We start from the raw sequence: 14,878 nt of genomic DNA, 5'->3' as shown, positions 1-14,878 counted from the left end.
GGCTGTTTATAACAGTGGGTCCCAGTCTGTAATAGAATATTAGATCAAATAAAATATCACCTTCTCTAATAAAACAGAAATCTAGATTGGACCACCTTAGGTCTATTCATCTATCAGTGAGATAATCCATCAGTCACATCCTCCTGTAAAGCACTTAAAGGACATCCACCAAAAGACACACCTTAGGTTTAATCTGCACATGAAACATGAGGCAGACACCGCAATGCAGCTTAGCCTGAGCCAAGAACAACACACTCCAGCTGAGTGTATTGACATAACCTACCTGCTGGTGTGTGTATAGAAACGTTATTGATAGAGTTGTGTTACTGTGTTTGTTTGCGGGTGTGTGTCACAGGCCTACTGACCCACCTCTCCACGTCTTCGCTTGTCAGATTAGTCAAATCCAACAGATTATCATGGATATGCCCTCCCAGTTTACTATGACCTTTGCCTCCCAGGATGGCCTAACCAATCATGCCCATACACACCAGCAAACAAACATACGTACACATGCAACCACCACTGACAAATAACGCAGGAAACACACCCACATGACACACACACACACCCACACAATGAAGCACCGCAGTCAAACTACAAATGACTTGTGCCATGGAAACACACAACAACACCAAGCCCTTGGGAGCAATTGAGTTAGTACATAGCGATTCAATCACTTATAGACATCATGTCACCGGTGGAGAGCACAGAATGGCTCCCTCCAAACAGTTGACTGTATGTGCTCTAGATCATCACATGGCTGCTCTCACAGCTCTAAATGACAAGTAAACAGACCTTTAAACATAATCCTAGTGGATCCCCAGACTTCTTAAATGATGGCTCCTTGTTGAAAGATAAAAAAAAAAAAGTTTGAATCAGTGATTAAAGCTGAACTAATCAATAATTTCAGATTAACATTGGATAGAATGACTACAATGTAAAAGGCTAACATACATTACCACATGCTGTCAACAGACAATATAGTTTTAGTCATGGATTTAAGAAGCATTGAAAATGTGGGTGGGACAGTCTAATAAGGATCTGGGGATCATTCCTCAGAAAATTATTAACTCTGTAGTTGTCATTTCCCGTATTCTGGCGCCTTTTAACATGTGGTTCGATACTTTTCTCTGGCTGTACTGGCATGAGAAAAATTCTGGGTACATTTTGCAATTTCTCTCAGATGAAGTGGTTGGTCCCAGATCACATATTTGACAATATGGAATTTTTGTTATCATTATCTTATTAAATCAATGAGTAAAGTGGAAAGGGCAGCTGTAGTCAAAGTGTCCCTATGCATTCTCCAATTAACTCTGCCAATCATTTCTACCACTATGAAGAGCCACTCAAAGTCTCAAAGATCAATTTTGTTGTGAGACAGTTATATTGGTGGCTTGTTTTACACACATAACACTGCTCCTCTGCTCCTCCAAATAAATATTCAGGACCACATTTCATGACTAACAACTTAACTATAACTATAACCTGACATCTGTCACCTTTCATGAAAAACAATAGTCTTAAATTTATAAATGGCACAGGGTTAAGGAGTGTGTGAGAGTAAATCCTTAAAGTTAGTTAGATATCGTAGTTATAATCCGTCCATCTATCCATTCAGGGTCTGTGCGGGGGCTGGAGCCTATCCCAGCTGACTGTCATAGTAAGGTTTAGATATAAATCGCAGCATAATCAACATGGTAAAAGTGAGTGTGTGTGTAGGGGGGTTGAAACATATAATTTCAAAAAGTGCGTAGGACTTGTCTCACCCTCATATAATGGCTGCTTTTTTTCTATGGTTTTGGTTTACTCTAAATGCTCTCATCACCTTCATTCCCATTAGCTTATCTGAGCTGTAAATATGCTCAGATAAACTGACTGCATGCTACCTGCTCAGCACAAAATGTGGACTTTAAAGGAATTTTGGAAAACATTCAGAATATACAGATGTAAAAGTTTCTTGGTTAGTTTTGTAAGTTCTAATCTATATAATAATATGAATATCCTGATAACATAAAGCTTTCTAGCATTAGGGGACTGATGCTAGCATTAGCAATGTGTCAGTTCCAGCAATTATTGCACTGCAGTAGCTGACATTGTTGTACAAGTCCAGCGCCATTAGTGAAAATATTAGCTTTGTATTTACTATATTATAAATATGTAATCTGTCAAACTGTCTCTTCCATTAATTTGCAGGTGATGTCTTTGGACGGTGATTGTAAGACATCAGTGAAAAGTAGATCACAAATACAACACTCATCATTCATAAGGAATATTTGCATCCAAAGTGAATGAATTTATCCCAGCGGCATCCTGCAGCAGGCAGATGCTGCGTGGCTTCTTGTGTGATCATATGTTAGAGCAGGAAGTGGCTTCACAGGATCATCCTCTATCAACTCTGATGGCTCAGATCTCAGATCAAGAGACTGAGATTCATGTGTATGCATATGTGTGTGTGTGTGTGTGTGTGTGTGTGTGTGTGTGTATATATATATATATATATATATATCAAGACAGATGGAGGAGATCTTCCGCACGTGGGAACGAGGGGTCCCGGGGGACTGGAGTGAAGAGTGCACATCAGACAAGATCAGTGCATCCAAGACAGAACAAAAGCGAGGGAGCTGAGTGGCCCATACGTGACACGTAGTAAAGCTCCTCTCTGAAAGCTTCGCTTCGCTCCTCTGAGTAACACCTGGCATATCAAAGCACCAAAGGGAGAAGAGTTTCAAAGGAGCAGGGCTGCTGGAGGGTGTTTTGTGTCTGGGCCTCCACAGAGATCTGGGAATTTCTGAGTTATAAGCCTTTACATAAAGAGAGAAAATAATGAGACTGAACGATTGCACACTAAATAATACAGAACATATGGTCAAGTAACACCTTCAGTATTCATCATAGCATCACCAATCACTCACATGATTTTCTTCACAGTGTTTTTCTTTCACTACTGAATGCGATAAATAACAGTATGTAATCAGTTTACATGAAAACAGTTGGACTACACTGACAGAGTCATAAGATAACATAAGATGAACTTTACTGATGCCACAGTGGGGAAATTCACTTGTCATGGCAGCTCACAAGAACAGAAAAAAATGCAAAAAGCAAAATGTGTGCAACAGTTTCAAAAAATATAAAGAGATAATAAATTATCTCCAAGTAAACAAGTATATCTAATATTCAGTGATACTGTACTATTGTAAACCTACTTCAGATTAGCTGTGATCGTCATGCTGCAGCTGAACTGTTCACATGTACTAGCTGCCATGTGGAACAGTGTTTACAGTGTTTACAAGCCTTTTAGATGAAACCACAGTGAGGATGGTGTGGCTGTGCAGGCAGCAGCAGTGGTTGGGATGGCAGAAAGAGAGAAATGTTAGAGAAGCAGGCTGGTGGAGAGAGGGTCAGTACATGGTATAACAGCATGCGGAATGAAACCCTTTGTATGTCTTATTCTTCCTTCCACCATATGCTATTTATGGTATTTTAAAGTAGCATTTTGCATTTTGGGGTATATTTCTTGGCTGGGAGCAGCAACTCCCATGTGTATCTACTGTTTGTCTGACCACCTCACAGTGACAAGACTGCAGAAAGTTGCTGCACTGAGAAATAGTCTGCCACTGGGCCAAACCCCCTGTAAAAATGGGAAGCTGTTGCTTTTACATTTAGGCTTTTGAACAGATTAAAAACACTGCATATCAAGGTGTTGATAAGTAAGATTTAGAGATGCTACTAAGTGTATTTCAATACTTTGGACAGGGGCAGACTGTTCACCTAAGTGAAGCTGACATGCTGCTGGCTGTAGCTTCATATTTAATGGACAAATATGAGTAGTGGAATCAGCTTTGTCTATTCTTGGCAAAAAAGCAAAAACATGAAAACATTATTTGCCAAAATATTCAATTATTTGCTATATAATTACAATCTACAATCTTAATATCACAATCTTAAACCAGGGTACCTGCTGCAGCATTGTTCATTAAAGGCTTTCTCTCATTTCCAGTATTATAGTAATAATATTGCTGCTTGCCCTATAAGGCTTTTCAGTCAATGCAATAAATAGCCCTGTTCCATTTGAGTTCCAATGACCAGTAAACCAGTATGCACAATAAAGGCTCTGAACATGACTTATGTAAACAAAATGCAGCCAACGCCATCAGCCTGTGTTTTTTCTAAAATGACATGTCAACATACCTGCTGTATTACACTGCATTGCTCACCGTGTCTTTGTGTTGCTGCTGCAAACCCCGAACGAGCCCTCTGCTGGAGGACCAGCGCCCTCTTTCTGCTGTGAGCTGTAAAGCACCACATCATATTTCCTGTGAAATCTGACCAGTGATATTATTTGCATGCAAAAGCAAGTAGTGTCACTGGTCGATACAGACTGCTCTAGGCTGCCAGCTGTGGTCTTGTTTGCTTACAGCCATTTACTGTGGCCTCACTATTAATGTGGAAGTTGTTTTATTGTTTCCAAAACATTGCACACTGCACCTGTACGCTAAACTGAAGGTCATGCAGTGATACAGCAGCAAAGCCAGCAGTTTTGAATTACAGCTGATGGGGCACGTCAGTTAACCAAGTGAATGGGGATTTGATGGCATGTATCACTTTACCGGCTGATATGATACTTTCAGGAGAATGAATTGAATAAAGGTGGCTTTCAGTAACTCTACAGGAAGACAGAGAGCCTGAGGAAGACATAATGATAGAATTCAGACAAGTCTGGCTACCTGTTATTTCCTGCTGAGTCACTGGCATCCTCCTTCCTAAATGGGCACTTTTGTTACCAAATATGGTCAAAGTGGCTGGGCAGCCTAAAGTGCTACACTCGTGTCTTTCACAACATGAGTGTGTATTCACTGACGGTCTTGATGAACTGATGAACTGTTAAATTTTGTGTTGTCCACTAAACTTTTCCCTCTCACTGTGAAGTAGAAACATGAGGTAAGAGGAGTTAGCCACCATTAGGTATTATCAGTGGTTTCCTGTATCTTTACACACTTAAATCTGACTAGACCTTGGGGACATGATAAGCACATCACAGTTTTCTAGTACAGATCTACAGACAGCTGCTCGGTAGCCTTAAATCATAGACTGTATCAAAGAAGTGGCTGTGGCCACCTTCACATCCACTGCTGGTTTGTGGACAACTGTTCTGAAGCTATGAGTTTGGCACTCTGGCTGTCACCATCTTGTTTTTCTTTGGCCATGTGGCAAGACTAACCATTTTGCACAAGTGGGAGGGCTACTGAGGGGCGGAGCTGACTGAGAACCCTTAAAAGGTACTCATGGTTCTGACTAAAGTAGGGACGCACAATGCAGATTATTTTCAACGCACAACTGATCATGACCTGCTTCTCATGACCAATACTGATGATATAATCAACAATCAGTTTGTCTTCCCCTGAACCTTAAAAAATGCTCACACCAGCAATGACTTTTTCCCTAGTCCACACTGGGTGACCCAGTTGCTGCAGTTTGACATCACAGCTTTATTATCTGTTTTACTATAAATGGGATTACACTTTACAAAGTGAACATGGTGCTGTACTGAAGAAGACTTGAAACCATGAGGCTGTTTCCTGAGCTAATGAATCAAGAGATAAGTAGAATCATTTTCTCATAAGATTACATATAAGATCGGATTTTATGTTTTGCAACCCGTTTAGTCTCTTCCTGCTGGCTTTTGGAAAGAACGCCAGTTTAATTCAATTCCAACTTTCACAAGGATGACCTGGTTTTGTTTTGTGTGAAACCAAATTACTTTAATCCACACCATAGTTTCTTTGTCTTTTTCATCATTCTTAAATATATTGCAGCCGTCAGAAGAAATAGACATGTTGTGTTTCTGGAATACAGAGGTCACCAGAGCTCCTTTTCAGGCCCAGATGCTACATTCACTATGACTTAAATTCATAGTTCTGTGTCCACAATATACAGTATACATTCAGCTACAGGTTTGTTAGGCACCTTGAGCTTATAATCATGCGGCACAAAAGATTTTATCATGTGTCTTAGAGAGGGGCTGGTTCAACTATGTTGCATTATATGGAGAGGTTTTCCTGTTATTTAGCTCATCAACACTGATATAAACAGGGTGGATACTAAAACCTAGAAACAGGATAATACAAGAGTGAAGACAATGATCTCAATATGAAGTAATAATAATATGAAAGTATGATAGTAGTACTGTAATAAGAGGGAGGATGTGATTGTTGCAAAGCTTCAGCTTAGGCCTGCATGTAAAGTGCTAGTGATGCTTTAGCACTCCCTAGTGGTTAATATCTGTAAGTAAGAGTAAAAAGACTTTCCAGCGTCATCTATCTATCTATCTATCTATCTATCTATCTATCTATCTATCTATCTATCTATCTATCTATCTATCTATCTATCTATCAGACTAATATATCTCCTTTTTTACAAAAAGGAAATAGTCAACTGCAAATAAGAAATAATATTTGAAGGAATGTTTTGAGGACTGATCTAGTGATTTGTTATGGACATGTCGTTGCTGAACAAATACAATCTTATAATATCAATATTTGTTAGCTTAAGTGGGTGATTACTGGTATCAAGAAAATAATACAAAAAATATCAACTAATTTTGCACAAAAAAAGTTATCATATTCAGATCTCCTTCATTTAGCCATTTGGTGTTGTAATAATACCATAATCAGATAGTAAATCTTCTAATCTGATGATTTAGGACAACTTGTCTGCACTGTTTGGGTTCTGTGCCAGACCGGCAGTGTGAGCAGGGGCACGGGAGGCGCCATGTGTGGTGTTTGAAGGTGGCGAGGCTGCAGTCCCGTGGGTGGGTGCTCTCCCTCCTTTGCAGGGGCGTGGTCCTCCTCCCGCCTCCTGTCTGAATCTGTGCAGCACTTTGACACCACACAGAAATGTCTTTTACCAGTGGAGTCTGAATACTAAATGGTCTGAGGCATTTTAAGGCAGCCGTGCACAGCCAGCTTATGAGATCTAAGTTATATTTTGTTCATATGGGGGGACCAAGCATAAGGCAGGCTCTGGATGGTTTATGGTGAGGACTGTAGTGTTTACTCGTAGACTGAAATCATAAGCCACTTTATTTATTACTTTATTACTTTGCTGTCGTGCAGTATGATGATGACAGTTAGTCCGTCGCTGCTGTTTCCATGCTCCACTGCTGCGATGATGTGGGAGTGCAAGAATCAGGCCACTATGATCACTCTCATCCTGTATTCCGATGTTGCGGAGGTCGGGGGGTGGGGATGAGGGCGGATGGGTACAGACTGCTGCACCAAAACACACTCTGGCGCACAGCTCCACACATCGATCCTATTTGCCATTTTGCTGGGACAGCAAAGAAAACCTGTAATGACAGTGGGCAGTATGGACTTAGGTAACATGAGAAAGTCCACTGGGATAATAAATGAACTAGAGAGATGAGATTTCACGTGTGATTTTATTATGATGCGATATTATTTCCAAGTCATTGAGTCAGACTGTGAAAGAACAACGCGAGTTTATAACCGACTGAAAAGACTAAAAAACTAAGACTAAAAATAGAGCCCCTATACCACAAAGCGTGATGTTCATTTAGAGTTGCTGTGTGTTGATGTCTGAAAAGGGGAGCCGCATGAGTGAATTCGTGCCTCCCCAGAGGGTGGAGGTTTTCTGCAGCTTGCAGGTTTCCCCTCATCTTCTGTTGTCCCTGCGTCAAATGATGCGCCGGCGCCTTCACTATAAAAGCACCCGTCCTGGCCAGACATCACTCGCATCTCACTTTCTGTCTCTCACACACTCACCCTCACACTCTCCAGAACTCCACTCTCTCTCTCTCTCTCTCTCTCTCTCTCTGGGACAGGGCGCCACCGAGCTAAAGCAGACATGAGTTACTCAAGTGAAATCTACAGCAGCAGCTCCTATCGGAAGATCTTCGGAGATGCCCCCCGGTCGGGTCGCGTGGGGCTTGGCGGCAGCAGCAGCCCGTCCCGTCTGCACCCTGTGGGATACCGCAGCAGCCACCGCACCTATGGTTCACCCTCCGTGATATCCTCCACCACCTACCGCAAGACAGCGGCACCCGGCCGCGTCTTCTCCTCCATGCCGGATTCCATGATGGACCTGACTCAGTCCACCGCGGTCACCAACGAGCTCAAGATCATCCGCACCAACGAGAAGGAGCAGCTGCAGGGCCTCAACGACCGCTTCGTGTCTTTCATTGAAAAAGTGCACAACCTGGAGCAGCAAAATAAAGTCCTGGAGGCAGAGGTCACGATGCTGCGGCAGCGCAACAATGAGCCCTCGCGCCTGCACGAGCTGTATGAGCAGGAGATCCGCGAGCTGCGGGCGCGCGTGGAGGAGCTGACGCACGAGAAGAGCCAGATGCACCTGGACTGCGTGCAGATGAACGACACGCTGGAGCGCGTGAGAGAGAAGCTGGAGGAGGAGACCAGGCTGCGCGAGGAGGCGGAGAACACCCTGAAGGGCTACCGGAAGGACGTGGACGACGCCACCTTGGCGCGCTTGGAGCTGGAGAAGAAAGTGGAGTCCCTGCTGGATGAGATCGCCTTCCTGAGGAAAGTTCATGAGGAGGAGCTGCAGGAGCTGCAGGCGTCTCTGCAGGCCACACAGGTACCCATCCCACTGTGTTCTGATAACCTGTGCGTGCATACACTCACAGGTGGTACTTTGGTCAGATTTATTATCAACCACAAAGTCAATGTCACGCTGCCAACAAATATTATTATATTCGAATATTCCTTATGGAATTTTGTCAATGACACAGACATAAATGTGTCACCAAAAACCAACATATCACTTTAATACTGCGCACTTGTGGGCGGACTTTCTCATCAGGTCAAATCAATTTCCTGTGTTCCCTAATGGCTTCACCAGAGTATAACATTTTTATAATACCTCAGATCTCGTCATGGAATAAGAGTTAAAATGAATGATTTGTTACAAACTATATATGCAATGATAAGAGTGCTTAAAACACTGCACTAATAATACTAATATAGGTCAAATACTTAAGTCAGTTTGCGCGTTTCCCGCAGGTGTATAGGAATACAGAAACAAGATTAAGGTTTGAAAGTTATTATAGCAGTCTGGAGGAGTTTTTCTCTGTGCACGACACAGTGAGTCCTCCTCAAACTGAACACTGCGCACTTGATAATTGATGGCACTGCAGTTCCGTTTCAGCACCACGCGCTGTCCCTCCCTCCTCCTCTCACGCGGGGAGCGTCCGTGCAGCGTCCCGCGCGCAAACTTAAAAAAGACTGGAAGAGTGTGCCTTTCTTTCTTTCTTTCTAAGCAAGTTTGTCGGCGCCATTTTCTCTCTTGAACCAAGTACGTTGTTAAACTGTATACGCTGTGAAGATATTACATGTGTTACAATGGTTTCTCTTCAAAAACAAACATATTTAGTGCAATAAGTTCATCATAAACTTAGACTACTACTATACTATCCCCGCCATTAGCAAGGTAATATTTTGGGAGTAATGGCGATTTTTTCATTCAAAGAGGTGAGGTGGTTTAGGGAGCGAGGGAGAAAAATGCGGAGAAATAGCGCATAATCCACGGGTGTGGTCGTCTCAAGGGGTCAGCAGGAGGGACCGGTTCTGTCAGTTAGGCTACATTACAAGCTGAACTGTTTTTAACCGAAGCACCTCAGTGAAAATACTATTACAGTTTCATTGTTCTTTTGAGTTTTTGAAGGTTTGGATGAGACTTTTAACGATATTAGAGCATGCAGCATAAAAAAAATACAAAAAAAAACAAACACAACAAAACAAGAAAAGCACAGGCACTGAAGTAAGGACAGCAACTGTAACTGCAGAAATCAATTAATTGAATGTGCAGTAGTATTGAGTAGGTAAAGCCATGCATTGGTTGCTGGGTAGATTTCCCCAGGGTTTCTCCTCTTCTCCTTAGGGAATATTATTGCCGTGTAAGATACTGACAGCACAGCTTTCTCCAGCAGGGCAGCCTGAGTCAGCAGTCGATTCATCAATCCTGCAGCAGTCCACCTCACTGGACTGCAACTCAGCTCATCAGCACTGCTCACCTTATACATAAGAATATGTATGTGTCACCAGTAGGGATACAGCATTACTGTAGCACAGAAAAAAGTCTGAACTGAATGCAGATATGAGCAAAGAAAATAGCATTCCGCTTAGCAGGTAGTTTCTACATTACTTATAGAGTTATGAGTTTATTCAATGGATTTCTGAATTTTCTTAATATAAAAAAGAACGAGCAAAGAAATATTTCTGAGATTCCAACAATGTCATTGTTTTTATCAGGCTGCTCAGATCTTAAGTTACAGATAGTCCAGTGTGGCTTGAAATGCTGAAATGGTGAAATTCAAGAAGTCCCACAAGCCAGTGTGTTACAGTGTCTTCAGATTACAGTCAGCTGCACAGGAGAGCAGGAAAGCACTAATGGATTCAGGGTACTAAGTCTTCCCACCTGAGCCGTGACTTCCTGGTCACTAGCCTGCTTTTCTGACTTTCCTTGCCTTTACTTCAGCTCCTTTAAACTTTAATTCCTCTTGCTGGCAGATGAGATTGCTCTATAACCAAAATTAACATTGTCAAAATTAGCTCCAGTAATTTAACTCTAATAATTCATTAAAGCCTAATGTAAAAAAGGACAATAAAGCATTTAAATAGAATGTGAATCATTTTTACATTTTCTAACAATATACTCACATATGTATAGCCTGTATTCCTTGAAAAGACGAGGATTATTGGTCACAAAAATATTATTGTTTTTCACATGACTATGACATGATGCAACTTTTATGTCTGAACCTACAAAACACTCACTTTCAAAAACATAATTTTTGCTCCCCCTCCTCTATGTGCAGGTGTCTGTGGAGATGGACGTGAGCAAACCGGACCTGACTGCTGCCCTGAAGGACATCCGGGCTCAGTATGAGAGTCTCTCGGCCAGGAACCAGGCCCAGGCAGAGGAGTGGTACCGCTCCAAGTTTGCCAGCGTGACCGAGGCAGCTGCCCGCAACCAGGATGCCATAAAGCACTCTAAGGAGGAGCTGAGCGAGTACCGTAGGCAGGTGCAGGCCCGCACCCTGGAGATCGAGGCCCTCAGGGGCCACAACGAGGCTCTGGAGAGGCAGATTGCCGAGATGGAGGATCGTCATAACAATGAAATGGGAGAGATGCAGGTAAGTAAATGATAGAGCATAGGTGTACAGTGTTTTGATTTACAAATGAATATTTATTTAACCAAGTCTGATTGAGGTTGGAAACCTCTTTGCCAGAAAGACCTGGTCAAATGTTTCAGACACAACAACCAAAAATCAGACGGCAGATTACATAACGCTAAAAAGAACACAAACCAATTAGCACATGAGGATAAAAGTAGGCCTTTATAGTGGCAAAAGTGAAAATCTCATCTTCCTGTGTGATAGCTTGACGATGCTATTAGTATTTCATTATATGATTTTGTGTGTGTGTGTGTTTAGGATACCATTCAGCAGCTGGAAGCTGCCCTGCGCAGCACCAAAGGAGAAATGTCCCGCCATCTCCGTGAATACCAGGACCTGCTCAACGTCAAGATGGCGCTGGACATTGAGATCGCTGCCTACAGGTGGGCATTACAAACGATACAACAATAATCTCTTTGGGAGATTGCACTGATGTGAATTTAAGTGGTAGCTCTTACAATGTGCACTACATGGCCTAATCCCTTGCTTATTATAAATGTTCATATGAAGAAAATAAGGGTTATTGTTGTAGTTTGAATTCCGTTTCTCCCCCTTTCTATTTTTGAAGATCAGTGGATGTATTAGGTGCATATTGGCTTAAAAATCTTTTCAAATCCATTGGATAGGGTCAGCAAAGGTGCAAGAATTTCAAGTATAAGTTTTCTTCTCGGATGACTTTGCAGTTGTACTACAATGTCAGTACTACAATGAGCCTTACTTCCACTCCAGCATTTAATTTTAGCAGTTTTAGAATCAAATTCCTCAGGCCTTTGGTTTCCTAATCTTTGAGACACACGGTAAATAACCACAATGTCCCCGGTGTGATTGCAGGCACCTTTATTGTACAGAGGGCCCCTCCCTTTTTTCCTCACTGTAATAAGAGAGAGGAATGGAAGTGATACCACGTAAAACCTCACAATAATCTAACTCAGCACCTGTGATCATGTTCTGGGCAAATATACCAAAACAGTTAGCAGAGATGCCACAGTGACATTCGATCTCTCAGGAGAGATACACTGTCAAAACAAAACCAGTCTATGTCTGTCTGTCTGTACAGGAAGCTGTTGGAGGGCGAGGAGTGTCGCCTAAGCTCTGTCGGTGGAGCCATGGTCCAGTCCGGCTACCCCGGCTTCTCCTACACATCTGCTCGCACCTACACCCTCGGAGCCTACAGGAGGCCTGGAGCCAAGCCTGAAGAGGAGGAAGAGGAGGCGGAAGAGGAGGAGGAAGAGGGAGAAGAGAATGAGGAGGAGGGAGAAGAGGGAGAGGAGGGAGATGACCAGGAAGAGGGTGAGGGTGAGGCAGAGGAGGAGGAAGAGGAGGAAGAGGAGGAGGAGGAAGAGGAGGACAAGCCAAAAGAGAAGGAGGACAAGGAGGAGAAGGAGAAGAAGAAGGAGAGCCCCACCGGCAAGAACAGCAAGAGCTAAACTGCATCTTCATCTTCATCATAATCAATAACACATTCTTCATCCCACCAATATATGGATCTGGTCCCGTTTCACATCATTTCTGTCACACATGATTCTGCACACTTCAGATGTTTTTCTGTCTCTGTTTGCTCTGTAATTCAGAAGTGATTAGTACAAACTTTATTAGACGGAGAAGGACCTTTAGATGGGATTAGATGTATTATGTATTTACATACTCTTCCGTAGTCGTGATGAAACACGTGCAGAAACCTAGCAAGATGTCACAAATTTTCCCAAGTTTGAAATAGGGGATGATTTTTCCTCACAAGAGCAACAGTGAATGTGCCATTGATGATCAATATTCACAGTAAAAGCAATCAAATCTTTGAAAGTAACTACACTGTCAGCACACAGACTTTAAGACAAACGCACAGACCTTGGAGCATGAGTAACAGCCAGTCCAACTTTTACGGTGCTATTTGATTTTTACATATAAAAGTTGGGGAGTACTGTAAGTTAAAGATTTTATCATCAAGCGAAGCTGTACCAGCTCATTCCTGAACGCGGGCTTGTTGCACAGGAACATTCAGAGGAAACACTGCTTCTGTTTGAACTGTGAGTCAAACCCCACATCTCTCACAGCAGGTGAATGCTTTCCACTCCCCTCTTTCTTCCACTCCTTTCCATTCCATTCCACTTACTTCTGCATCTCATCCCACCACGACAAAATGAAATGTACCATTGACCATTCAAGCACTTTTCCATTCTCTTTCACTCACTGCATCGTCACAGCACGGCAATAATGGCAACTCAGAGCTTGGAAAAAACTGTATATACAAATGTGTTGGGAGGGTGGTGATATTTTTAGTTGCTGTGAAGGAGTGCTGCTTCTCAGCAAAGTGCATCTTTGGGAATGAAAAAGTTTTAATTGCCGCTACATATATATTTTTGGGAATATGAATTAACCCCCCTTTGATTGATTCATTTGTCGAGTAATCTATCAGCCGTCTCATCTGTCAGAGTTTAATATTAATCTCCAAATCTACTACCTTAAGTTCTTTCCCTCCATCTGTAGAGAAAACTGACCTTTTTTTCGTTCTAATATAAATGTAGTGGTGCTTTTGTTTAATTTTGCTGGATGAAGGAAGTGAGGTGAAAGTGAGCATGGCTGTCTGTGTCGGGCACCTGGTGATGACACTGACAGCCCTCAGCTCAGACTGGAAGTGGCAGGTGGGACAGATGCTGCAGGGGTCATGTCTGTATGGTATGAAGTCACTTATAAGGGCTATTTTCACCATAACCCCCTTCTATCATTTTGCCCTGAATAGTTTAATTTTACTGTTGGTCATCATTTCATTCCCTGGGCTTTTCTCTTCGGCCAATGAATCAAGCAACGGGCATGAATGCATGACACTTGGAGCTTGAATATCTGCTGGATGGGATAGATTTTTGCTTGTTGTGTGTTCAATTAAAAAAAGAACTTGCCTTAACCATGACTGAAAGTTAAAATAAAACATCTTTTCACCTGCATACCACTTGTTTCTGGGGAGGCTGAGGAGTGCTGACATTTTCCAGACCTCTGCTATACAACTGTGACTGTATGTGCTGCTATCTCATGCAGTGATATTCCTGTCAAAGCCAAATAAAGACATTTATTAACCAAACATTCACCTTTGCGTCTTTGATTGAATGAAAGCACTGAGATTTTAAATAAAATATGAAATAATAGTCTTTCACTACTATAAAGTAAGTAATATCCATCCATCACATCCTGTGAGGCGACAGAGCTAACTACTGCACCACCGTGCTGCCTAAAGTAAGTAGTATTTTAAGATAAACACAGATACTAGCATAATTTTTACTGTAATAAATTTTAATATGTAACACTACAGATAAATATAAAAGCATTTATTATTGTGCGGTCAAAAAGGTTGCAGGAAGCGTGATTATTTTCCTTTTTGTTCCTGTTAAAGGTTTTTCTGGGAGTTTTTCCTTAGTCGATGTGAGGGTCGAAGGGCAGAGGATGTTGCTGATGTTATGTTAAGCCCTTTGAGACAAACTGCTTGTAAAAATGGGCTATACAAATAAAGTTGACTTGACTTGACTTGACTTGACTTGTTATCTATGTTCATACCTGCAGCTGCCGCTGAACCGTTGAACCTAAACATCCCTCCATTCTCTGAAACCACCCATTCACATTCAAGGACATGAAGCAGCTTGAGCCAATCACAGCAGGCCTGTGGGTGACAAACAGTCA

General features: G+C 42.2%; 1 protein-coding gene and 1 long non-coding RNA gene across 2 annotated transcripts in view; one reads left to right on the top strand and one right to left on the bottom strand.

Moving 5' to 3' along the window:
• Positions 1-14,878, bottom strand: part of LOC124057782 — a 1,110,263-nt gene that overhangs the window by 113,226 nt on the left and 982,159 nt on the right. The window lies entirely within an intron of this gene.
• On the top strand, positions 7,842-14,280 carry zgc:65851 (uncharacterized protein LOC321113 homolog). The gene is made up of 4 exons (XM_046386335.1): positions 7,842-8,613; positions 10,853-11,170; positions 11,471-11,595; positions 12,270-14,280. The coding sequence occupies exons 1-4, from the start codon at positions 7,867-7,869 to the stop codon at positions 12,637-12,639; spliced, it is 1,560 nt and encodes a 519-aa protein (XP_046242291.1). The 5' UTR covers positions 7,842-7,866; the 3' UTR covers positions 12,640-14,280.

The sequence above is a fragment of the Scatophagus argus genome, chromosome 4 (genome assembly GCF_020382885.2).
Source record: "Scatophagus argus isolate fScaArg1 chromosome 4, fScaArg1.pri, whole genome shotgun sequence".
Classification (NCBI taxonomy): Eukaryota; Metazoa; Chordata; class Actinopteri; family Scatophagidae; genus Scatophagus; species Scatophagus argus.
This window is presented reverse-complemented; position numbering and strand designations above follow the sequence as displayed.